Raw genomic sequence first — 26,238 nt, 5'->3', positions numbered from 1 at the left:
TTGAATTATTTATATTTGATGTGCGACTGTAAACGGAAGTGAGGTGTCAAAAAAAAAAAAAAACAACATGTAAGTTAGTGAAAGGCTGCCGGAAAACAAAAGTTTCAGTGACTTCCGGCACGGACCACTCCGGTTCATTTCGAGACTTTTTCCCGCGACTTCAGTTCCGTTACCTTTGCACGACCTTGTCGTGACGTGCGGACGCTGGGATGGCATCCTGCGGTTAAGTGCCACTCACCTCCTCCTCGGCCGACTGCAGCTTCGAAAGACACGCCTCAAGCTGCCGCCTCAGCTCTGCCCCTTCGGGCGCTCCGGGCTGCATGTCAGCAGCCTGCCACGCCGCGTCAGGATCTAATTTCTCTGAACTCTGAAAACCCACACATATGACCATACGTAATTATTAATATAATTAGAGACAATATTTTATTGTTTTATTTTTAGGTTCATTTTGCTTTAAAAAAAAAATATGTTTACAAACAACAAAAAGAGCCAAGATTTTATGGTGTTATATAAAAAAGCTAATTTCATCATTCAAAACAGTGGATTTCATCTTCAGTGCCATTAAAAATTAAAACACACATAATAATAACTACACATAAAGCACAATTACATTTGATTGATTGCTTCAAAAATTTGCAATAAAACATTAAAATATTTACTTGAAACAGTACAGTAAACTACCTATTATTCGCGCATGCTACGAAAAAATACAGCACAAATGTAAATCTGTATTTTATTACAAGTGAGCAAATTTTAACTCTACTGACGAGTGTATTGTGTGCAGTATACAGTAAAACGCCAACAGACCTTCTCGGAACTCACGCAGTAGGCTGGCATGCGTTGCTATTTTTGTCTCTGTCGCGCTTTGTTTCTAGTCGTATGGTTGCTTTGACGAGCAGACAGTCAGCCAAGGTCACTACCTTCCCCTTCCTCCTCCTTCATCCTCATGGCCTCTTCCTTTCTTTCTCTCTGGTCTATTGACATGCCCACCTTCTTCTCTCCGCTCACCCTTTTCAGTTGACACTGAGCGTGATTGCTGACCAGTCTAGCCTAGTTACATCATGTTTTAGTGTTTAGTGTTTGTGTTTGCCTGGTTTGGTGTTTTTCGTTAAGGATTTAAAATGGCAGAAAAGCGAAAGAAGGTCGTGTTGACGATTACGCAAAGACTGGAAATGATCTCTAAAGTAGAAAATGGCGCTTCAAGGAAGCAAATGTGTTTGGATTGTAGAGTCGGGGAAACAACAGTGCGTGACATTTTAAAGAAAAAAGACAAACTAGTTAATTGTAACTTTTACTGTACATAAATTTTTAGATTTCTAAGTTGAAATTAACGTTTCCTTTTTTGTTTCTCATTTTCTGCTCTTTTGCGGATTATCCGCGATTTTCACTATCCGCGGTGGCCCTGCCACTTAATTTCGCGGATAATCGGGAGTGTACTGTACTACATTTACTGATGAGATATATAAACTAACTAATAATATTTTACTTAGTACATACAATTTTATGTTTTTAAATAAAAAAAAAACTAAATATTAATGAAATTAATTCTGTATTTTATAATATAAAGTATGAGATAATTGAGGTGAATTTTCCTGCATTTCATGTTATGAGGTGTTACTGACTCAATTCTGGCAAACAAATCGTAGCTGTATAAAGGCTAATATGCTATAAATTTGTTTAATAGCTTGAAAAGAACTCACTAGGAAGAATCGTAAAGATTCCATTATGTAATGAATATTGCTAAACAAATATATTACCAACATAAGTGAGATTTCGATGAAACCAACCCTTAAAGCAAAAATTAAGGTGACAATACAGTAGTATCGGATAGTTAACAGTAAGTATTTTATGTCAGTTCCTCTTTTCTATGGTCCAAACAAATAATAATAGTGGCGTGCAAATTGAGAGTGAGATAGAGATGTAGATATATATAGATAGACAGAGTGATGGAGAGAGTATGATAGAGATATAGAGTGATTGAGAGATATAGATATATAGGGATGTATATATATATATATATATTGTATATAAAGAGAAATCTATGCATAGAGGAGATAGTATATAGAGATAAAAATAAAGAGTTAGATGTAGAGAATTATATAGCTATATTTATAGTATACAGATAGACATACATATACATGATTAGAGAAAGAGATAAAGAGATGTATAGATGTATAGAGTTATAAAGAGATAAAGAGAGATATAGTTAGAGATGCTTCTTTTTTATGTGTGTAAAAACTTCAAAGAAATGTTTAAAATAATTAAAGAGGCTTTGCAATGCATGCGGGTAATTAGCTGGTCTGCGATATAATTTCTTTGACTAATTATTGTTTTTTTAATAATTTGACTATTTAGCAATTTTTTGAAAAAAAAAAAAAAAAATAAAGAAAATCCAGCTTCCACCATTATGCAGCCTTCCACATGCCTTCCACTATCAAACTTAAATTGAAAATAGAATGATATAATAAAAATTAACAAATTCAAACAGAACCATGCATATGCCATTTGATAGTGTGAATGACTATGCACTAAAATACCAACCGAAGAAAAAATTTGGGTGACGGCAGACAGGAGCATATATTTTCCTCAAATTACCATTACTGGGGAATTTCCATTGACTTTCCAAGATTTCACGTAGATTCCCCTTACTTTCCCTCAAACTTTCCAGAATATGGATGCCCTATCAACACTACTGTAGAAAACTGCACGTAAGCCTGACGCTCTTTTCTATCTGTCGGCCATAAAATTTGGCGGAACTCGTTAAAATTACTCCCAGGTGACCCGAAGGTTTCGGTAGCCACCTTCACCCGAAACCTAAATGACAAGTGAGACTTGAAGGGGCGTGAGCCGCTCACAGCTGTCCCAGAAGAATCCCAGTCTTGAAAAGCGCACGGCGTGTCTTGCAACTGGGCTCGTGTTGACGACAGTTCGGCGGTCAGGGCCCTCAGCGCGGGGAGCAGGGCTTCCACGTCGGGGTCCACAGCGGCACGCCCGGCTCCCTGCAACAACCCGCGCGGTTGGGGCCGTGTCTCTCCGCACTCCCCCTCCCGCGCACTCCGGCTCGCCATCCAACTCTCGGCACACAACTGGTGGAACACTTGTGCAATGTCTGATCAGTGCTGCACCTACTTTCAGGGCCCTGAAATATATTCACATTCGTTTTTTTTTTTGTCACACCAGATATATGTATTTTTTTGAAACCTAATAGGTAGGCCCCCCTGAAAGTGGTAAATAAAATTTTCAGATTTCATCATTAAAAATTAGCAAAAGCTGTGTTAAAATTCACTTAAAAACACAAAAGCAGTGCTAAAATTCACATAAAAACACAAAAGCGGTGCTAAAAACTTGAAAAAAAAAAGTGTGTGTGTTACTGTAAATATATCTGAAATTATTTAAGTTAAATAATTTTACTTGAATCTACTCATTACTGAATACCCTAAACAAATAGGTTACATATATTTATATGACAAACTTTTGATTTATTCACTGATTATTAGTTCGTTCCCATAAACTAATCTGGAAAACTATTAATCCCTTTAACAAAATCTATAACACACTGTTGACCAACTAATCATCATCGTCATACCATTCAAAAATGAATGTTTGTTTACATTTTCCCGCTTTATGGCGCAATTTAAATGGCTTTCTGCTTGATATTACGACGCTGTTCCAACTATATGCCAGCGCCCCCGGCTGACGTGGTAAGGCCACTCATGTAAGGCTGTTCCAAACACCATTCGCCACCGTTCGCCCAATCATCTACTTGCTTTTGTATTTATCCGGTGTCGCTGTTCCAAGCTGACATCAGTGCCCCGAGCGGTGTGCATAGGCTTTAAAACTTCGCCTGTTTGTCTTATCTATCCAAACATTATGCCGGAAAGGAAAATAAACGCCGTAGTTTTGCGTATTTTTACAGTATATTTTTGGGTTTAACATTATAACGTGAGCGTGTGTAAGCTTTTGTTTGCTTTAGTGCATTTATGACTAATGTTCAGTGGCGGCCATGTTGCGGTGTTCGTTTACCAGTGACGAGACAAGTCTTTTACCCAGTATTTAAATTTCGCATAAAAACACTGCGATTTTGCATTTTAATACTAAATTTCGTGTAAAAACGCTGTGTTATGGCGATTTCGCGTAAAACCTGTATTTTACGGTGATTTCGCGTTTATCGTTGTTTAATCGTGATCGCGAAAAGAACAGGCCCCTACTAATAGACGATCTATCCAGTATTCTATTGTTCTGCACTTTCTGTTCTGGCACCAATCGAACCGCTTCGACTGTAGACCTTGGCTGCCAGGTTGCAGTACTGTTTAAGTTCACTCAGAGTTACTGTTGCTGTTACTGTTGGTTTTCATTTCAGTACTATGTTTCCTGTTTATAAACTGGTTACGTTACAAATTTTACATTCGGTATTCACTTCAAAACTACACTGACATTCAATGATCTGGCAATATCGCTAATTCGTAGATACAAGATTTTATGATTTCATTTTCAGAACAATTTAGTTTTAAAAACTGGTAGGGTTGTGCGATTCCATGATTTTCAGTTCGATTCGATTCCGATTCGATTCTCACTTCAAGAGTTGAAATTCGATTCCGATTTCGATTCTTTGGGTAACTTTATCTACATAGTCATTAGTCTGGTAGTGCTAACTAAAAAAAAATTGCATTTATTTTGAACCATATGTATTTAACTAAAATGAATAAGAAATACATTTCTGGAAGATGACTGCGGCCCTTAAACTTGCCACAATTTTCATCCATTACTTATTTTTTTATTTAATCACTTCACCACTGTTTAAAGATGTCAAATGTTACCAACGGTAAAGTCAGCTGCCTCACTGGAGTCACCGAGATAGTGCGATGCGTGCTGCGCTAAGTATAATTTATTAATTAACCTACATTTGCACATATGACGTATGCAGCATGGCCTAGCCAGTAGGTTTATTTAAATTAAAACCAATAAGTAACATATTTTTCTTTGTTTTTTTCAACAAGATCTGTTCCCCTAAAAACGGAAAAAAATACGTAAATATGATTAATTTATTAACTTCACGAAGTTAAACCACACAACAATGATCAGCTTTAATTAAGTTTTGTAAAAGGCAAAAGCATAAACAGTAAACAGTACTTCGATACTGAGAGAATGTTACGATTCAGTGATTCGATTCCTTTGTGTCGGCACGCGCGATCTTTGATAAATGGTGGCCTATCACGGTAGCCTACAACTCACGTAGTTTCGGTTCCCTACCATGTTCGTGCAACTTCGGATTTCTCTCAAAAATTGATATTAAAAAAAATCTAAGGGTTAGGTTAGGTTAGGTCAGTCACAACATGCTTGTTTTCATTGGAAACTTCTGATTTAGCGGCTGAAGTGGCGTTAGTACCAAAACGCAAAACTTCGGAAATCTTCGGAAATACTTGCAGGCAACCGAAACTATGTGAGTTGTAGGCTTCCCAGCATGTCAACTGGTCTACACGTCCGGCACCGCTAAAATATTTTTATGTCGTAAATGTTTTAATGTTGGTTATTCTGTTAACAGAAGACTGTCACAGAATGGCGATCTTTGTAAATGTATCTATGGTTGAACAAGGAACTATTTTAACTGTTAACAGAAAATTGTGTGTTGATGGTTGTAAAATTCATTTTTAATATTTGTTATTTATTTTTCAAAACAAATAAACCAACAATATTTTTTTCCCGTGCAACGTGAGAAATGGTCATGAGTAATATGCCGTAAGTAGGCAGAAATAAAAATGTTTGAGTAGATTGTTAAACTATTTCATAAACAAGCAGTTTCGTAAGGTACTTATCTTTGCAAGCCGAAACAGTTAGTGGTTCTGTACGTGTAAATTATATCATACACGATCTTTGAAAAAAATTTAATGTTCGGCCTAACCTATATTTCAAAACGTTATGAAATTTGCTTGAGTGAAAGTGCGCGGCAATTTTACGAGTTACATTAATGATAATTGACGAATAAATTTATTTCTAGCAATCAGTTAAACGGTAACCGCCAATTTCTTTCTTCGATATTTTTACTTTTGAAAAATTTGCCAGAAATTTTCGATTCCAAATTTTAGTTTCGGTTCCGGGTTCAAATAGTTGAGGAATCGAATCGAAGTTGAAATTATCGAGTACCCGCACATCCCTAAAAACTGGTAATTTTGGTGTTATTGATTTTATTTTTTATGAAATCTGTTTATTAAAAATGATAGCATATTACCGAACAAATATGATACTTAAATGTTCTATAGTACAAATTTCTTAAAAACAGAGTCATATGATGCACTTTTTAAATTTGATTTGTAATAATCATGTACAACTTTTCTGAACAAATATAATAAATCCATTAAGTATTTCAGTGGATGAAAAAAATGTTCTGAGGTTGTAATATAAAAACAAGTAAATAATAACAGTTACAAGATTAAAACAAAGTAAACATTTTCCTATCTTTTGTTATTAAATTATGGTACAAATATTATGCTAAATAAATTACTTTCACATGTAGCTCTGCATAACCATCACCATTTTCCTACACCTGAAATTTGTGAAAATGATACTAATGATACTACTAATGATGGTTTATCAGTATGAACAACATTCCGGTCATTAAACAGTCGTCTCCATAAAATAAAATCCTTTGAAACTGATTCCATAATGTAATGTTTCATAATGTAAAAATGAGTAACTACGTAACTACAATTGAAAGAATGAAAAAAATCAAACTTTTTCCAATCTTCGTTACTAAATTGTAGTACAAGCGTCATGCTAATTAAAATATGTTCATTAAATTTTATATTTCAAAGGTTATTTGTCATTAGAGTCAAGTATTGATTGAAAATGCTACATACTTATTTCATGATTTGGTGCTTTGTGGTGTATTAACTCGAATTTTAGAGTATTATGGTGTACTAACATGCTTTTCGTTGTTATTTAGGCTTTATCGCAATTCATCATATAATCTTGTCCCTAAAAATAGGGTAATTTACCTTTGGGTGACATTTGGTTCTTCCGGTTTTATCCTGTAAACCACAAGGATGACTCTCTTCTTCCTAATTGCAACAAAAAAAGAAATACATCTCGGTGCTAGTTTAGAACAATAAAACTGGACTCTTCATGTAGCCCACAGACTAAATAAAATACATAACATAACTGTCACAATTTTGTAACTTATGTAAGATGTTGAACAACACAATATAATGAACTTTAATTAAATAAATATACAAAAGTATGTACAAGAACATTAAGAAGCAAGAAAAATCTGTAGGACAATACAAGCATTTTGCCAACATAACTTTTCAGTTATGTCACATTGATTGGATAAGAGCCCAGACATGAGAAAACTAAACAAGTTTGAATCAAGTTATCAAGTTGGAAAACAAATTAAATATATATGTATCAGTGAATTAAGTTTTTGATTATTTAGGGTTCTTATTAATCCTTCCAAACTCAGGGTGTCCACAAAAGCTGTTAAGAAATTTTCCTGACTTCCACTGACCAAAATTTCAAATATTTCCCTAATTTTTTTTTAAATATTCACTTATTTTGCCATTTTGAAAGAAAACAAATAAAGAAAACCCAACCTCCACCATCCACATAGCTACCTCAGTTTTCTCTCCAATATCTTCATTTCAAACAGAACCTTCCATACGCCATTTTCTAATGTGTATAGCTATAAAATAAAACACCACAAAAAAATACTTTCACAGTCTAGGTTATGACATACTGAAGCATTATATTTTCCCTTCAAATTACTATCACTGGAGAATATCCATTACTTTCCAAGGATTTCAAGCAAATTTTATGACTTTCCCGAATGCAGACACCCTTAAAAATTCATGTTAAAATCCCTGGTGGAATATGGCTCATTCATTAAATTACTATTAAAATATACCCAAGTCTAGAACGCAGATCGTAAAATATTCTGGTCCTGCCAGCAATAAAAAAAAATACACCCTACTGGTCAAAAAGAGAGCTAACATGCAGTAAGGTACCTCAATCAACTTGGCTACCACAGGAACAAAATACTACGTAGGGAGATAAGCTTAGGGTCAGGGTGGGTAGCACCCAAAGAATTGACAACATACCGTGACTCAATGTGAAATGTGATGGAATGGAATTGGGAGTACAGTATACACACTTGGACAGGGGAGGGGGGGAGGTGTTGGGAAAGATACGTGACTTAATATAATACGACCCCAAACCTTTTGAAGTTAACTTCGGAAAAAAAAAAAAAATAAAATTACGGAGCGGGATTCACAATTTCAAATACAAACTATTTACATTCATACGGTATTTACGACAGCACTTTCATCAGTAGAGTGATTTACAAGGCCTCTTTTGAAACCGCAAGCAGCGGTTTAGAAAAAAATGTCTTGCAGCTAAAGTTCAAATGTCATGGTTCAGAAAGTGAAGAATGCGCTCTTGAAAGAAGGACAGTGGTTGCTTGGAAGAGTTGAACGAGGAGGCGGAGGGAGGCTGCCTTTACTAGCAGCCACAGTGAAGAGATGATAAGGAAAGTTTGTATTCGATGGAAAGAGTTAGGGCCGGGGGGTGGGGAGAAGAACGATATCCTACGAGACAAACTCCATAAATGCTCTCTGCAATCTTAAGTGGCATAAGTGATGCAGTTCAGTTTAGATGCACATCACGTAGTTTTTCAACTAAGCTGTTCAGATTGATATTAATTAATTTTCTCCCAGTGGCAAGACACAAGTTCACGATTTAAATGTGCTCCCAAAATTTAAGTTGAGCAGTTTTGGTAAATATCATTGCATTATTATTTTTTGGCGAATATGGTAGGCACCCTCGATTCTAACTGGCGGGAAGGGAGTGGTTAGACCAATAAACTATCTATTCCCGTGTGAAGTGGTACCAACCTCGGAGTTGAGAGACGACCTCGACCAGCGATGAACAGGCTCCAACACCTTGATCTCGGGTTCAGTCCACCAACACTTGCAATCCTTAGCACAGAAAATTACAAGACACTCTTTGATTGAACTGCAAATGATTTTAATGCACTATGGAAATGAAAAAAAAAAAAAAAGTTGATAAAACAACACACAACAGTCAATTCTGGCATGGTGGTCACACAATGTTAACAGCCAGCTTTACATGTTGTGAAGTTGGCAGCAAACCAACAGAAGAAATAGCAAAACTCAGCATGTCATTTGACGTGCTATGTTAAAAGTTGCTGGACTCTGAAATGTTCTTCCTTTTGTTCATGAACGTTATTCTGCATCACAAAAGCACAACAGATGTGATGCAATAACATATCACATCATTGTGAACATGCAGTTTTTAAGCCAGCAACAAACAGAAACAAACAACTAGATGGAAAAATGTATATTTCCCATTACAATCACACAACATTTTTGACAATATTTAAAAGTTGGTTTTAAATCCAGCCATATGAGACTATTTGAGAAAAATTTGTTTAGTTAAAATTCAATATTTATTCAGAAAAACCATTGTGTGAAAATATTTAAAAATTAACAAAAGCAATTTAATAAATAAAACCTAAAAATACAGTAAATATAATTGTGTTACCAATGCACCAGTTAAACAATCATTCAAAAACAGAATTCTGATGCTCATTTCAGTATCACATGGCCAGCAACGTATGGAAAGAGAAAAACTTTTTAATCAGGAAGTCTTTGTCTTTTTTGCCGTGCTGTAATTTTACATTTCAGATTCTAATGTCACAGACATCTCAAATGTGGTCAGTTAGAAAAATGCTTTATACGCATCATCCCGGTTGCGCTGTGTAATCCCAGCATTAGAGCAATATTTGGCGTAAAAGCAGAAAATGGTAGTTTCATATGACCGACAAATCATACAAGTCACTATACCAATGAAAAGGTTGAATTTGCCATCTGGCGGAGGGATATTAAAAATATATTCTCAGCAGGGCTTTCAAAAATGTTGAATCAAAGGTGAACTAACAGAACCCTAATATGTGATGGGCAGAGACAAGATTTTATGATTTTATTTTTAGGCCAATTTCATCTTTAAAACATGGGATTTTTTTTTTTTTTAATTCTGTTTATTCATGATAGCATATTATTGAACATAATATATGACACATATTCTGTTATGATACCTACTTATTTTACCAAAAAAGTGTGATTCTGACTGATAGATGCCCTCGGAACATTAAAAATAAATCTGCAAGTAATTGTTTGAAAAATGTACCAATGTCATAATGTAAAAATGAGTTACTAATAATAGTAAGATAAAAAAAGAGTAAAATAAATTTTTCCAATCTACGTATTTATCTCTATCTACATATATATATATATATATATATATATATATATATATATATGTATCCCTCTATCTCTATCTATCTCTTTATATCTACATATATACATATATACCTCCCACTATATCTATCTCTTCTATATATAAATCTCTATATAGCTCTACTATACACATATATATGTATGTATATTTATCTAACCCATTTCATTCTATAAACCTCGCTCTATCTCAACTTATCTCTCTGTCTCTCTCTATCTCGGTCTATATATATATCTGTCTCTCTTTTATATTTAAATAAATTGTGTCATGCGTGCGCATTTATACAACAAAAACAGACAAAGTGCCGCTATATAATATGAAATAAACACATTTTTTGAAACAATTTGTGCTACAACTATTGCAACATAGTTATACAGTCTCAGAAACCTTCACGGGCATGCGCATAACTCACCAAAATTTCATCGCAATCGGATGAACGCATACGGCATGAACAAACGAAAATTAAAGACAGGACAAACGCATCAAACAATGGTGCGTTTAAAATTCAAGGCAAGTCTATCTATTGACGAAGTTAAGAACAAAACTGTCCTTTATTTTGCTAGCCGCTGCGAGCTCCACTAAGCGGGCTGGTCTCACCAAGGAGAATAATATTAATTTGCCATACCTTACTATGTGTATGATTGTGTGGCAAACATAGAGAAATGACACTCACTCACTATTTGTATGTCTATGACCTATGATTTTTTCTGTTATAAAATGAAATTATCACTTTTTCACTTCCTTAGGGATGGAATTTCATAATAATATTTGGTCTATGTGTTAATCCAGGTTATGAGCTCGCTGTAGGCCAAATGTCACCCAGATCCGTTCAGCCGTTCCGGCGTGATTCAAACATCCATCCGTCCAACTTTCACATTTACAATAATATGTGGGATTTACTTACATTTTCGGTGTTACAAAGTGTACTTACTGACTTGCTTTACGGTGTTATTTACGTTTTATCGCAATTCAGAGTATAATCTTGCCCCTCGAGACGGGATATCGCAACTCTGCCGGCCTCACCTTGCCTGCGCCGTCCCTGACACACTTCATGTGCTGTGACACCCTCGATATCGACTGCTTCAACGTGTCTATCTTCTCCTGCTGGACGCTGGCCTGCACAAGACAGCGGTACAAAGCTACGGCCACCAATCACCGACTGATACTGAAGTGAGACCACTAGCACAAGCATGTGGAGTAAATTAAATTCCTTTTTTTTTGGCCCTAGCATTGCAATGGCTTACGTATTAGCCAACACAGATGTCAAAAATATACAGCAAGTCCATAAAAGAATGTCCCAATTTCAATTGTATAATATAAGACTTTGATTTAGACTATTTGCAACAAATCATACATCACATTAAAGGTAAACTTAGTTTTTTTTTATTAACGTTCAACACATGCACTTAGTTATACGGCACACATCCAACCTAAAGTCCAATTACTCCCACGCTTTGTTTAACACGTCCGGAGTAATGCAAGCAATAGCCTCTTCAATTCTGTGTCTTAATTTATTAGGTAGCGGCAAACGTAGACAAAAAAAATTTTTAACAGCAAAGGCTTTAAAAATAAAACGGCCTTAAACAACTAACAGAGAGATTTCGGTCAGGGACCTGGCCACACTTTGAAACGTGTTTGATCGCAGAGTAAAGCTCCGAATACAGGTTTCCTGAAGAAAAAAACAATTTTCAATTTGAAAACCCTGGGAAGCAACCAGCAGTGAAGGGGTTTACCTGGTCCCTGGAGGCATTCAGCTTGGAGGACAGAAGGGAGGCGAGCCGGATCGGAGCATCCTCTGCTGCAGACCCCTGGAAACACCGAGCACACACACCTCGCTACAGCAGCTCCGTCGCCAAGAACCCGTTCACATGACTAGGCTTCAGGGAATCCTTTCTTGAAGTTATACTTCGCGCGCGTTATGAAAGAATGATGAGAGCGAATTTTCACGGATGAGCACGCACCATGCGACAAAATTTTCGCAGGATGAATAAAGGTCTACATACAAATAAATAATTATGTATGTGCTTTTAAATCTTATACTTTAATGACTGACATTGAATAATGGTCCACATCATTAAAAACATTTATATATTGTGAATGTGATAGAAATTGTGTATTTGTAAACTTTTTCAAGTGTACTTATACAAGTGAGGTTAATTTATACTTCTTTAGGAATGTTATTAAAAATAATGAAAATGATTTTTTAATTTGTGCGCGCAGAAGGCAACAAAAATTTACCAGATAAAAAAAGCTACTTACAAATAAAAATTATAAATGTGCTTTTAAACCATATACTTTAGTGATTGATGTGTTTATAAATTTTTTCAAGTGTATTTTTTATTATTAAGTGTTTTTTTTTCCAGTATGTATAATTTATTTGCATTATAAAATTTTACATTAAATAATGAAAAATTATAATAAACATTCAGCATGGTTATTGATTTCATTATTAATTAAAACTTATCTTGATTATTTTGCATTATTAAACTAAATAATTAATTTTATACACCTGTTTATATTAATATTGAATAATGAGTAGTTATTTAAATTTTTTCATTAGACTGAATTTTAACTTTACCAACAGTATTTGTCTGGGTTAGCTGATTTAAACCACACTGGTTTAAACTAAATGGTTTTTATATAAAAATAATATATTTTTTAAATAATTTATTTCTAAATAGAATATGTAAATTATTTTTATGAAAGGTCTAACTTTACTCTAATAACTATAAAAATTTGCTCATTAATGTATCTTGTGATTTACAGGAACAAAAAAATTACATATTAATCAAGATCTCATCATTTATAGTACAGTAAACTCCCGGTATATCGCGCCTCGATTGATCGCGGAATCGGGTATATCGCGGGTCAAACCATGTCCCCCAGTCAGAAATGAATAATAATAATGGAATAAATGGTTGACAGCCGATTAGGATAATTTTGCGTTGTAACTAACAAACTAAGCATCGGGCAGAAAAAAGCCTAGGCGTAGAAAATGTCCGCAGTAAAATTCTAAACAAGATATCTCCGTACATTATTCCTCTATCTTGTAGGGTTTTCAAATTATGGTCCAATCCAGCCCAGTGATATTTTCTGAAACACTAGTTCTTAACGTTGCTTTATCTCACAAATGAAGCATTGGACAGGGGACCTGATAAAGCCCACCGTTCAGCGACATCCAGCGTGACTCGGCTGGGGATTGATGTTGGATAGGCTTGGTTGTCGGTAAGCGCGGGGTAGGGAGAGGCGAGCCGAGAATATGGAGAGAGGTAGAGATTAGAGCGGGCAGAAACACGAGGGGGAGTGGGGGAGGGAATGTGTTCACGCAGCACACAGGCAGAGCATGAGTCACTTGAATGAGCAGCGTCGCTGCGTACAAGGCAAAATCAGGTAGTCCGGTGTTTAAAATTCCACTCCAGAATCTTAATTGGTACTTTACTGGACATCTGTATATAAATGTTTTGTTACAACCTAAACCTACAGACGTAATATTATTGGGTAATTCATTGTATTATACAAGTTCATCTTTTTACTTTGGTATAATGTTTTAACATTAAATAGTAAAGTAAATCGGCTAGCGTATTTTTAATCTTTGCCCAGGAGTTCCCAGTGGTCCAATATTTACATGAACCATACTGTACCACTTTTGCCGTGAGGTAGTAAACAAGTCCCGGAAATGTTTATGTGTAGCGGTCTCCCGACCTTTAAACAGAGGCTGGGGAATATAACACTTGCCGATCCGAGCCACACACACTCAGCAACTCGACACAGCGTTTGGTGAAATAAGTAAAGACAAAGTTTAACACAGTTTTTAATACGGCGTCACTGATTGCGCTAAAATTAAATTGGCGCAATTTTTGTTTCCCACATGTGACCATTTATAATTTACTGTAAGCATGGATAATAAAGTTTAACCACTTGACACGATAGACGATTCTTTATTTTTTATTGTACGAATGCTAGAATCGTTTTTTTCCTGTATCTGCGGCCTGCTTCTACAAAAGACAAGCTATCTGTAAGTAAATCTAAAATTTTTATTTTGTCAATCAAACTCGGTACTTTGCGATTCATATTCGGTTTGAAGTATCACTACGGCCTTTCTTTTTAGAAGACTTTGACCACAGAATCGTGTGTAACCGCACACACTGCACTTACTTTGTTACGGACACTGACGAAGCAGATACTGTGGCTAACACCACGAGACTGGCAGCAGCAGCTTGTGTGCCGCACGTGTGTATGGCGGCGTGTGGCGCGCTCGTAGGCCGTGCGACAAACTGTACTACGCGGCACGCGGAAAAATAAAAACAATTCAACATTTAATATTTATCTTTAAAATTTATTATTTTTATTTTTTCACCCGTGTTTAGTGAAAACTGCGGATGCAAAGTCCGCACAAAGGCGGACCGTCTATACTGTGCGTGCTTGCCGACCTATTAGAACACAGGCGGTGTTTTATGCCTTTAGACCTTGGTCACATCGAAACATCGCGGTTATGCAACAACGCGGGTAAAAGTTATGTCCCCCGACAACCGCGTTAAATAGGGAGTGTACTGTATATAAGTTATAAAGCATACCCCGCCTAACACTCCTCTCAAATTAAAAACAAATATTAAATAAATAATTTCTCTTTTGTGGGGAATCCTTAACTTTAATGTAAATCCCCATTCTATGGGAAACACACATTCTATGGAGGATCCTCAAGTGATGAAACACCCTCTCTGTGGGGAAGACACATTCTATGGAGGATCCCCATGTGGTAAAATACACTCTCTGTGGGAAAGACATATTCTATGGAGGATCCTAATGTGATGAAACACCTTCTCTGTGGGGAAGACACATTCTATGGAGGATCCCCATGTGGTGAAATACACTCTCTGTGGGAAAGACATATTCTATGGAGGATCCTCATGTGATGAAACACCCTCTCTGTGGGGAAGACATATTCTATGGAGCATCCTCATCAGTGGCGAGGCGTGAGGTTTACATGAGGGGAAGCAATTACTCCGTTCACACCAAAACATGATGAGGTTGCGGAGGGGGGGGGGGGGGGGGGGGGTCTGGGGACCCTCCGCCAGGAAAATATGGATTTCAAGGTACAAAATGGTGCTATTTAAGTAGTTTTCTTAACTGAACATTGACTATTCCACAGGTAGAAAAATTGACATTTTTTTTAAATACATTATTTTTGAAAAATAATGATTGACTTACATTATTCTGATAGTAAAATACCTACTCTACATTACTTATATACTAAGTGGGAGTGTAGTATCATCGTACGCCCACAAATCCCCCACGCACTGCCAGCCAACAGCCCGCGGGAGAGATGCGCGCGCCCCGAGAGACGACCGCCGACTGAAACGCGACATCGCCACCTGCCGTGCCGAACTGTACCGGACATAGCCGAAGCAGTCGGCGGAAAAATTCCACATTCTGCTTCGGCCATGTTCGCTCCAGTTCGGCAAGAAAGCGTTACCTTCGTAGCTTCTACCGCGTATTTTTCCAGCCGATCCCCTCCCTGAATCTTTGTACCATGCCACCCCCCTTTCGAAAGGAAACTACTGCGGCAGCCTTCCTGCTTAAAGCGATCCTACCAGCGCTTCTAAACCTAGCAACGCTTCTAAAACAGCATGTTTTTGTGTCAACGAGTTCTTTTTTTATAGCGCACAGCGCACAGTATTGGGTCCCAAGAAGATAGTGTAAAAAATACATACACCTAACTGCACGAGCCAAAGTAAAATACTATTCTGAATAAAATATTTATTTAAAAAATACAATGTCTGGAAACTGCCTGGGCAAGCACTGCTTGCCTTGCTTGCCCTGACGAGACGCCACTGATCCTCATGTGGTGAAATACACTCTCTGTGAGAAAGATACATTCTATGGAGGATCCCCATGTGGTGAAATACACTCTCTGTGGGGAAGACACATTCTATGGAGGATCCTCATGTGATAAAATACCCTCTCCATGGTTAAGTCCCAGTTTGATGTGCAGATTTGCTTAACTTCAGTTCTTTGATATTTTAGCTTTCATTTAAAAGGTTAAGAAGGAATTGAGAAAAGGTGTGAGGGCCAAATGTAAAAAATGTGGCAATGAACTGGAAGGTCAAGTCCTCAGAATAAAAATTCACCTACATAATATCTAAATGTGAAAGTTCAGCTATGCAAGTTGATGAATATGAAGCTGGTAAGATCCATCAAGTGTAATACTATTGTCTCTTGATTTTAACAGAAAACATGGTTGTGTTAAATTTGCTACATATTGTAAATTATAAAAAAAACCAAGTCATTTAGGAATACATGAAGTTTTCATTCTTAACTTTAAACAAATCACATATGAATATCAGTAAGCTTGCTTATATTTTATTTTGATTTAGATAGCATAAAATAATATTTTATGATTATTAAAGATTTTGATAGCCTAAAAAAAATATTTTTATGTTTAATATTATTCTGAAATTAACTCGTATGATATTGGTATGGTGTATCAAAGACAGTGCAGTATCAACACTTGCTGCATTATTCTAAATTCTTAATTTGCACGTGTATTCCCAGCTTTATGCAGTTAGCACTGAAAACCTGGCAGTAGCAAAGCATGCAACTAAGTTGTCTATAATAGGTTTAGAGTTATTTAGAGGTAAACTGTCTTCATTAAAAAAAATTTTTTCCCCTTTGTAATTTGGAACTAAATTAATAAGACAAACATTTCTTTTTCAGACTGCTTTACAGCTTCCACAAGCAAAACTCATACATCCATCATATCATCTGCGACTACGTAAAATAAAGGTACCGAGTCAAAATATTCTTTTGCAGAAAGAAAAAAAATTGAAAAGTAACATATCAATGGATTCCTACATAGTTTGATCAACACCAATGCAGAAAGTCTTTGGATCAGCAAGTAGCTCACTTTACATTTGCAACATACGAATCCATTCGTAGTGTCGAACATCCTCAGTTTGTGAAACTTATGTAACAGCTTCATAGCCCTTTATGAAGTTCAGAAAAATACATGCACTATTTCTGAGTCAGTGTTCGTGTGGAAAAATCTTCAAATGAAAATGGAAGCCACAAAGGATAAAAATGTCATACAAAAATTCCAAAAAAAGATATATATGCTGGATCCAAAAAGAAAAAAGAAATCATCACTTGGTTTTGATTTGACTAAAGAAGAAAAATTCATGGCATTTGAGTTTTCTAAATCAAGGTACTCGACAAGTTCACGGCTTCTATTAATTGTTAAATTTCAATCAAAAAGTTAACCTTTCCATAAATTGCTTTTTGAAGATGGAGTAACATCACAGGTTACAACCTATGAGTGGTGGAGAAGTCAGAAGAATGACATTGAGAAATTTAATGATAAAAGTTTTTTTTTTTCTGCTGAACAGTTACTTACAGCACAAGCTACTTCAGCAAATGTAGAGAGAGTCTTCTTATCATATGGATTTGTGCATTATAAAATACGTACTAATAAGTTAGGCATAGGGAAAGCATCCAAACTTGTATTTATTTTTAAAGCATTCAACGAACACAACCAACAGTGATGTGATGTGATGTGATGTGACCTGCAATACAAACAGGAAAGAACTAACATAATATTGTTTTAACTGGTTGAACTTGATATTTTGATTTTAATAACTAATAATCCAAAAGATTGAAGGAAAATGAGTGTTTTTTTATTACGCTTTTATGGCCTCTAGGTTTGATGAGTTTATTCTGTTGTACACATTGCAGTACGGTCACCAATTTTTTTCAATGAGTATTTTAACAAAATATTTGACAAACTCTTATACATTATAATCATAATTGGGAATATAGATTTCATAAAATTTACACGTGAGACAATTGGACGGTCTTAAAATGAAATATGAGTATGTTTTGGTTGCCGTCAGTTATGAATTGGGTGTAAAATTATTAATCAACCTGAATTATGATATATTTAGTTTGAATGTGATGAGAACACAAATAACTAATGTAATAAAAAAACCTGGTTTAAACAAAAAAAAGTCTAATTGTTTGGTTAAAAAAAAAACTGTTTTTTTTCCAACCCTGGTATTTATAATATAACTCCAATCCTTTTATTATTTTATTTCCTTTAATTACTTGCATGCAAAATTAAAGTTAGTTTTATATTACGCCAAGTACATACATATAACTTCTAACGTGCGTACGTAAGTACATGCAACCTTTATTTTCTTAAATTCAAATCAAATACAAACATGCAGTGAAAATACAAGGGTTGTCTGTAAAATAAGATCAATAATTTTTTCACGAAGAAAAACATGTTTATTCCCAATGAATATTGTTGTAAAGCCTAGACTTTCTACTATTTTTCTACATGATTCCCTGTGCAATTGATGCATTTTTGCAAGTGGTGTAGAATTTTTCATATTCCCGTTTCATACAACTCTGCCGCCATAGCACGCAGGTAGCGTACGACCTCTTCTCAACTCCTCGTTGGTCCTGAAATTCGTACCATCTAGGTGTGACTTGCAACACAGGAAAGAGATGATAATCGGTGCTAGGTCCGGGCTGCGACGTTATCACATCCAAATGGGTTGACAGGGTCGGTTGTTACCCGGGCAGTGTGGGGGACAAGCACTGTCCTGATAAAACGCATTCCCTTTGTTTTGAATTGCACTGCGAAGGTACTTAAAAGTTTGACAGTAGCAATCAGCGTTGTTTCCACTTCTGTGTTTTGTTTTGTTTGAAATCAATGGCCATACGGCAAGCTGTTCCTCACGCATGTCTGTACATCGGTTTCTTAACTCTCTGAATCATTTTTTAAAGTTTTTGATGTCCACACACTTCACATAGCTGTCGATGAAAAACTATAGGCGTAGTGTCCTTAGCACACAAAAAATGAATCGCAGAACGTAACTCACACCTGCCGGTAGCAGCAAGTGTAAGCTCCATCGCGAACGACTACCAAAACACGACTAAGAGTCGCAGACAGCTCGGAGTGGGGATTTGTAGGAGGGGGAACCAAACCACAGGCCAGTGTTGCCAGATCTTGCATCAACCTCGTATGTTTTTCACACTTCATAGGAGTCCAAGAAATATTGATTCAAAATACAGTAACAAGAATATATATTATCACATCAAAGATTATTTGTTACATGTAAAAAAAGTATCTACTATACCGCAGAAAACAAGTCAAAATTTCTGGATGAATCTACTTTACTTCAAACATGTACAGTGTAAACTCTTTATAATGTCACTCCATTTAACGACAAACTCCTTAAAACGTCGAAATTGCTTGACTTTGGTTGGTTTACCTAGTTTTCTATACAATAATACACTCTATATAGCGCCACGCTCACTCTATTTAACGACAATACGGCATTATAAATCATTAAGCAGTACTTTCTAAGTGGCCGAAATTGATAGCAACTGCAGCTGTGTACGTTCTTTTGTTTTTTGTTTTGTTGTTGTACTATCTAGCACGTGTTTACTTCGACTGACGTACCGGTGATTCTAAGAAATTTTGTCTTTTGTGTTTTGTATGATGAACTTGCAGATTTTTTACCTCGATCACTAGACTTTTGTCAAGTTGTTACATGTTATCATTATCGCAGTTGCTTACAGACTTTCGAACTGTGAACATGGCGAGTAAACAAAAATCTTTGTGTAGTGACGAAAATTTTTTATTAATGCGCTCAATAGAGGCGGGAGAAAAGATCAGTGATGTTGGAAGACGCTTTGGATTTAGCCGCTCTAGTGTGTCTACAATTTGGAAAAACAAAGAAAAAATAACAGACTATACGCAATAAGTGTTGTTATTTGTATGAATATTAATGTTCGTGAGTAAAATGTGTACATACTATATTAGTAAATACATATTATTATAGAATAGTAAAATGATATATTTTATTTCTCTCCATTTAACGACCACACTCTATAACGTCGAAAAATGCTCAGTCCGTTAAGTTTCGTTATATAGAGTTTACACTGTAATTATCTTTCCATTTCGTTTTTTTGTGAATTGAGTCCCATTTGCTGTTATAGGCCAGTAACAAATAATTCATGTACTGAATATCCATCAGCGTTCAATTAGTCTGTGTCTTAGTCTCATTTTGAATTTCACTACATATCTGCCTTCACTATAAGTCTCACACAGCCTAATTGAATTTGAGCTTTCAATGCTATTCAATGTATGTATCATCTATCACAGTACAAAACTTTATACTTGTTCTCAGTGAGATAGAGGGATAGAGAATTATTAATAAAAAAATCCTTGTACTACAACCAATTTGGTCATATTACTAAGAAAGGGTTTGTTGATGCAAATATATGTATACAAGATTAAGAATATACTAAGTGCATGTAAATGTTAATTGTTTGATTTATTTAAGCTGTCATACATTTAACAGAAAACAAAAAGGGCAAACTTCCTGACATAGTGTTATTGAATTTGCACAACAGTGGGTGTTCAAGATATTTTAAAAAAAGTGTAATGTGAAATACCTAATCATAATTTGTTCACGTACTTCATAAGTAGATCTAACTATTGCAAAATAATTTCTTGGTTTAACAATTTTTGTTTTTATTCAAAAGCAGTGACAGTTGTTAGCTTGCTGTTTTCTATGTCGTTCTTATGTAGTGTACGGTATGCAGGATATGCAGACTAAACACATACTCAAACACTACAGTTAAATCTATGGATATATATATTTTTAATGTAGCAAAATATTTAAGTTATCTTTGACGATTTCCGTCTTTGAATTCAATCCTATTTGAAAAAAAAAATGGTCTTAGTGCACATATAACACTCCCAGATCCTCAGTTCAGACTCTGTCAAATGGTCGAACTAGGCTTTGAACACAGATCCTCTGAAAGGTAGGTTACAAAGTCTACACCATTGCTACAACCATTTCATAAGTTAACTAAAGGAGAATGCATTACCCGCTGCTTGTCTTCAGTCCGAAGGCATTGCAAATGTTGTGAGGAAGGTGATTCTTCGCTGCGCTGAAACAATACATGCAGCAACTTGCAAACACTTTAATTTATTATAACTCATGTTACCATTCCCACACAATACATGCAGCAACTTATATACACTTTAATTTATTACCACTCGCATTGCCATTCACATAAAATGCATGCAGCAACTAACAAACACTTTAATTTACTATCAACTATCAGTCATGTTACCATTCCCACACAATCAGTGGCGGATCCAGGATTTTGGTTTGGGAGGGGCTTGACCCAGCTGAGGCTAGGCTTTATAACGGCAAACACTAAAACAGTAGTGGACCCAGATGCTTTTGGAGGGGGCTTGAGCCCCTTAGCCCCCCCTCTGGATCCGCTACTGCACACAATACATGCAGCAACTTATATACACTTTAATTTATTACCACTCACATTGCCATTCACATAAAATACATGCAGCAACTTACAAACACTTTAATTTACTATCACTCATGTTACCATTCCCACACAATACATGCAGAAACTTATATACACTTTAATTTATTACCACTCACGTTGCCATTCACATAAAATACATGCAGCAACTTACAAACACTTTAATTTATTATAACTCATGTTACCATTCCCACACAATACATGCAGGAACTTATATACACTTTAATTTATTACCACTCACGTTGTCATTCACATAAAATACATGCAGCAACTTACAAACACTTTAATTTATTATCACTCATGTTACCATTCCCACACAATACATGCAGCAACTTATATACACTTTAATTGATTATCACTCACGTTGCCATTCATACACAATACATGCAGCGCTGGTTCCCACACACACAAAAACTCTTGGACCGTAGACAACATTCCCCCCCCCCCTTCCCAAAAAAAACCACACGAATCCTACAGATTTGCAACCCCTGGTCCCTTCTACAGGACTGCAACTGTATGGCTTATAGTGCTATTAGTAAGAAAATATCAAGTATAATACCTTAAGTGATTTCTGGCAAACACCACTGAAAACCAAAACCAAGATGGCCAGACCTGGATTTGCAACCGAGTCCTCTGGAAAGCACCCCCTCACCCAATGAAGGTTCAACTGTCACGAGAACGTACAAACTCGCACCAGGTCGGTGTCACCTCGCCGCCGCGACCATCGGCGAACCGAGAGAGTCGACGGCTGGGAAGTGAGGTCGTCGTTTAGGCTGGTCGACTCACCCTGGCGCCGAGCGCCGAGACGCTCTGCTCCAACTGCTGGACGACGCTCGCGGTGATGCCGAGCTGCCGGCTCAGGCTCTTCGTCCGAGAGTCCAGCTTCTGCTGCCAGCTGCAGATCCGCTTCCTCTCTTCCTGCAACACCGCAAGCTGGCACATGCAAACGGTTCGCACAGGTCTGTAGAAAAAAAATTCTTTGGTTTTCAAAAATGCTTTATTAAACTAGGATAGCGTACAGAGGCCGTGGCCAAGATTATATACAATAATAGGTAACAATAAATACAATAACAACAAGGAAAAGAATATATCACTAACCTAGGCGACCAGCTACACACAGCAATACCAAACACTACGTTCCTTCTTGCCAAATGAAGAGCAAAACAAGAACTGGAAAAATATGCAAGCAAAAAAATACACTACACAAGGACATAAGCACTAGGGGAAAATTAGATTAAAAAACCCTTTGACTTTCCCATGACTTTCCAAGGCCAAGTGTCCCTATGACTTAAACCGACACCGATAGGCAGATCGGCGACCCCGGCAAGAACCCCAGCTACGCCACGTTCGACGCCGAACGGCTCATCGGCCAGGCGCTCCGACGACCCTGAGATCCAGGCCGACATGAAGCACGGGCCCTTCAAGGTGGTGAGCGACTGTGCGGCAAGCCCAAGAAAGAGTTCCCCAGTTCCACAAGTCCCTTGTTTCAACTTTGTGTACACTCAATAAAAATTAACAACATTGTTTCCAGACTGATTTCATATTTTAATAAATATGATAAAACTTAAAGGAAAAAATTCTTAAGCTTTTATAGTTACTTATTAAAATTGATATTACATTTAAAATGAACATACTTCTGAATCAAACATGTAAAAGATTTGCCTTATGATAACCACTTTCCATATAATTCTTAACTTTTATTTTTCCATAGTTTTAATAAATAATATTATCCTGTTAAGAATCATGCTGTACTTAAATTAGTATGTTAATTTTAATTGATAATTGAAGAAAGGTTATTGTGTTGATATTTTTTATATGTTTTTTTTTGTTTACTTGTCCTTCGTACAATGTTTATGTCTTGTTCTTGTGTTTTTATGTCGTACACACCCTAGAAGCCTTTCGACTGTTGGTGTGCATGTTATAAATGTAAATAAATAAAATTACAAATTTTCCTGACAAATGTTTTCAAATAATTAACCTATTTTGCAACTTTCTGAAAGAAATAAAGACAATTCAGCCTACACCCAATCCTATAGCTGTACTAGTTCAAACAGAACCTTGAAAACTCCATTTTACATAGTGCATGACCATGCACTATAACATCTGTAAAAAAAAAAAAAAATTGTGTTCAAAGTCTGGGTGATGCCATACTGGAGTATGACATTCCCCCTTCAAATTACGATCACTGAAGAATTTCCATGTCTTTTCTAGGTTTCAAAGTTGAATTCTCTGACTTTCCCCTCACCAATTTCAAATTCGCTGACTTTTCTAAAACTTTCCAGAATACGGACATTCCGATTCACCATTACGGTTAAATTATAATATAAATAAAAGTGTGCGCATGGAGTCCACGTGTGACAGCAATGAAACTTCTTACTTATCATTTAAACTATCTGAATGGGCTGTAAATTATAACCAGCTAAATACTCCTCTAAAATTAAAAATATTAAATAATTAATTCCTATTCTTAGGGAAATCCCCCACTGTACCGTAAATCCCCATTCTGTGGGAAACACCCATTCTATGGAGAATCCTCCTCCTGTGGGGAAATACCCTTTCTGTGGTCAAGTCCCAATCAGCTGTACAGTTTTGCTGGACTTCAGTTCTTTGATGTTATAACTTTTCTGGATCAACATGAGTAGCAGAAAGTTTGTATGATGTATGGCTTTTATTTGAACATATTGATACAAAAAATAACAAATGTAATAAAAAAAACTTGTTTGAACTTAAATAAAACCTGGTTAAACAAAAAAAAACAACAGGTTATTTGCTTTTTTTAGAAATAAAACCTGACTTTTTTTCAACCCTGCATCCTATAATAAAAACTTATTATTGTGCTGCATAGTTTTCAAGGCAATATTGAACAAGAATAAGAAACTATCCTGAAATACAATGTAAAATTATTTCAATTAAATCAGACAAGGAAACAATTCCTCACTCCAGGGGAGACTAAACCATATTGAACTTCAGTAAATTCTCAGTATTTTTTTTTTTTTTTTTGTAAAAAATACTGGCCCTGACCATACACTATTGAGTGTGATTCCATTCACTTGCACTGCAATGCAATGCCTTTATGTCACTCACCACAAAGTCCTCCCAAACATCTCTATGGCGTCTGGCCTGGATTTCCCACTCATTCGCCAGCTGAAAAGACACAGAAACAGTGTGACTGTATATTCTACACACTGCCACGGAAAATATTTGAATATGCGAGGCTTCGAGAGTTCAAAGCCTAACAAAAACTTAGTAGTATCTTCATTTGAAGTTTCTAAACAGGTCAGAAATATAGAGCAAGATACATTGCATAATTACGTATAAAAACATTTTACTGGTATGCGATGACAAAGGACCATTTTATACAGTTAATATATTGAAATGGTTACTGTGACACCTTCAGTAGAACTTTTTAAATTTGTTTCATTACTGAACTGATAAATACATGATGCATAAAATTCTTCATACATGAATACAAGTAGTTTTAAAATGATGCATTACACGAACTTAATTTATAAGAATCACTTATTATTGTAACAAAAATTGAAACAGAATAGGGTGGCTGCCCTATTTGTTCCCCAAACGACTTCTTAATAGTTTTAGGAATGGTTGTTAATTTACCATTTGTACATGTATGTTAAAAGGTCTTTTGATAGGAGAACTTTAGACCTGTCAGTTCATAAGAAAACTATCACATTTCCCATTCGTACTTGAAATAATGATGAAGAAACATGCAAACAAACTAAAAACCCCCAAAGCTTTTATGTGATGTGCATGTCCACAGACAGTACCTTGTGAACATTACCAGCCAGTTCCATCAGCTGACATACTGCGAGGGTTAACGTGTGTACTGAATCTTCAACTCCAGCATCTTCACTCTGCCACCAAAGGAAAACAGAAACTTCCTCATTTAGTGTCCAGACTTCAACAAGATAAAACCAAAACTATTTCTCAGGAATGAATATTTCATCCTCGCATCTTCAATCCCAGAAAGTTTTTTTTTGATGTTGTTGTGCACAACAAAACAATGCAAGAGGTAAGGTCAAACATGTTGATATAACGATACAGTGAAAACTAATCAATAAAAACCCTGTTTATACAAAACTCTCATTAATACAAAAAGGTTTCACAGTCACTAGAAATCACATAGGAGCAACAGTGCTAAGCAATTAGTTTAATATAAAAGTATGGTTGTTTATGTAACACAAATTTTTTTTTTTTTCTAAAGGTAGACAATTACATGTATTAAAGGATAGTTCGTACAAATATTACAAAATAATTTAAAGAAATCATATGAAGTTAGATAAAAATATTACTGATGCCATTAGTTGGGTCCAGAGTAGGTTGGGGGGAAAAGCTTAGAAATAACATATTCTTCTAAAATTGTGTTAGCATGTCTTTTTGTAGTAGTTTCTAAACCTTTGCCCAATTCTTCTGTTCATTGCAGTTCACTTACCCTTGACTTTGCAATCTCCAATGTGGCATCCAAAGAAACATGTGACGTTCTGTCAACCTGGAAAAGTTATGAATTTTCATCTCTCAGAGTATCATAACGTAAGGTTAACAACTAGCAAAATA

At 35.9% G+C, this 26,238-nt stretch overlaps 1 protein-coding gene across 5 annotated transcripts in view; it reads right to left on the bottom strand.

The window, feature by feature from the left end:
* Positions 1-26,238, bottom strand: part of LOC134539123 (golgin subfamily A member 3-like) — an 88,655-nt gene that overhangs the window by 31,594 nt on the left and 30,823 nt on the right. For all 5 annotated transcript variants that reach the window (XM_063380867.1, XM_063380869.1, XM_063380866.1 and 2 more), the window contains 11 exons: positions 26,117-26,173; positions 25,452-25,538; positions 24,751-24,810; positions 22,453-22,584; positions 21,205-21,267; positions 12,039-12,113; positions 11,329-11,421; positions 8,883-8,966; positions 6,993-7,055; positions 2,856-2,999; positions 239-367 (listed from right to left, as the gene is read on the bottom strand). In XM_063380867.1, coding sequence (XP_063236937.1) covers positions 239-367; positions 2,856-2,999; positions 6,993-7,055; positions 8,883-8,966; positions 11,329-11,421; positions 12,039-12,113; positions 21,205-21,267; positions 22,453-22,584; positions 24,751-24,810; positions 25,452-25,538; positions 26,117-26,173 — 987 coding nt within the window. The remainder of the gene's footprint in view (positions 1-238; positions 368-2,855; positions 3,000-6,992; positions 7,056-8,882; positions 8,967-11,328; positions 11,422-12,038; positions 12,114-21,204; positions 21,268-22,452; positions 22,585-24,750; positions 24,811-25,451; positions 25,539-26,116; positions 26,174-26,238) is intronic.

Source organism: Bacillus rossius, chromosome 14 (genome assembly GCF_032445375.1).
Source record: "Bacillus rossius redtenbacheri isolate Brsri chromosome 14, Brsri_v3, whole genome shotgun sequence".
In the NCBI taxonomy this organism is placed as follows: domain Eukaryota; kingdom Metazoa; phylum Arthropoda; class Insecta; order Phasmatodea; family Bacillidae; genus Bacillus; species Bacillus rossius.
This window is presented reverse-complemented; position numbering and strand designations above follow the sequence as displayed.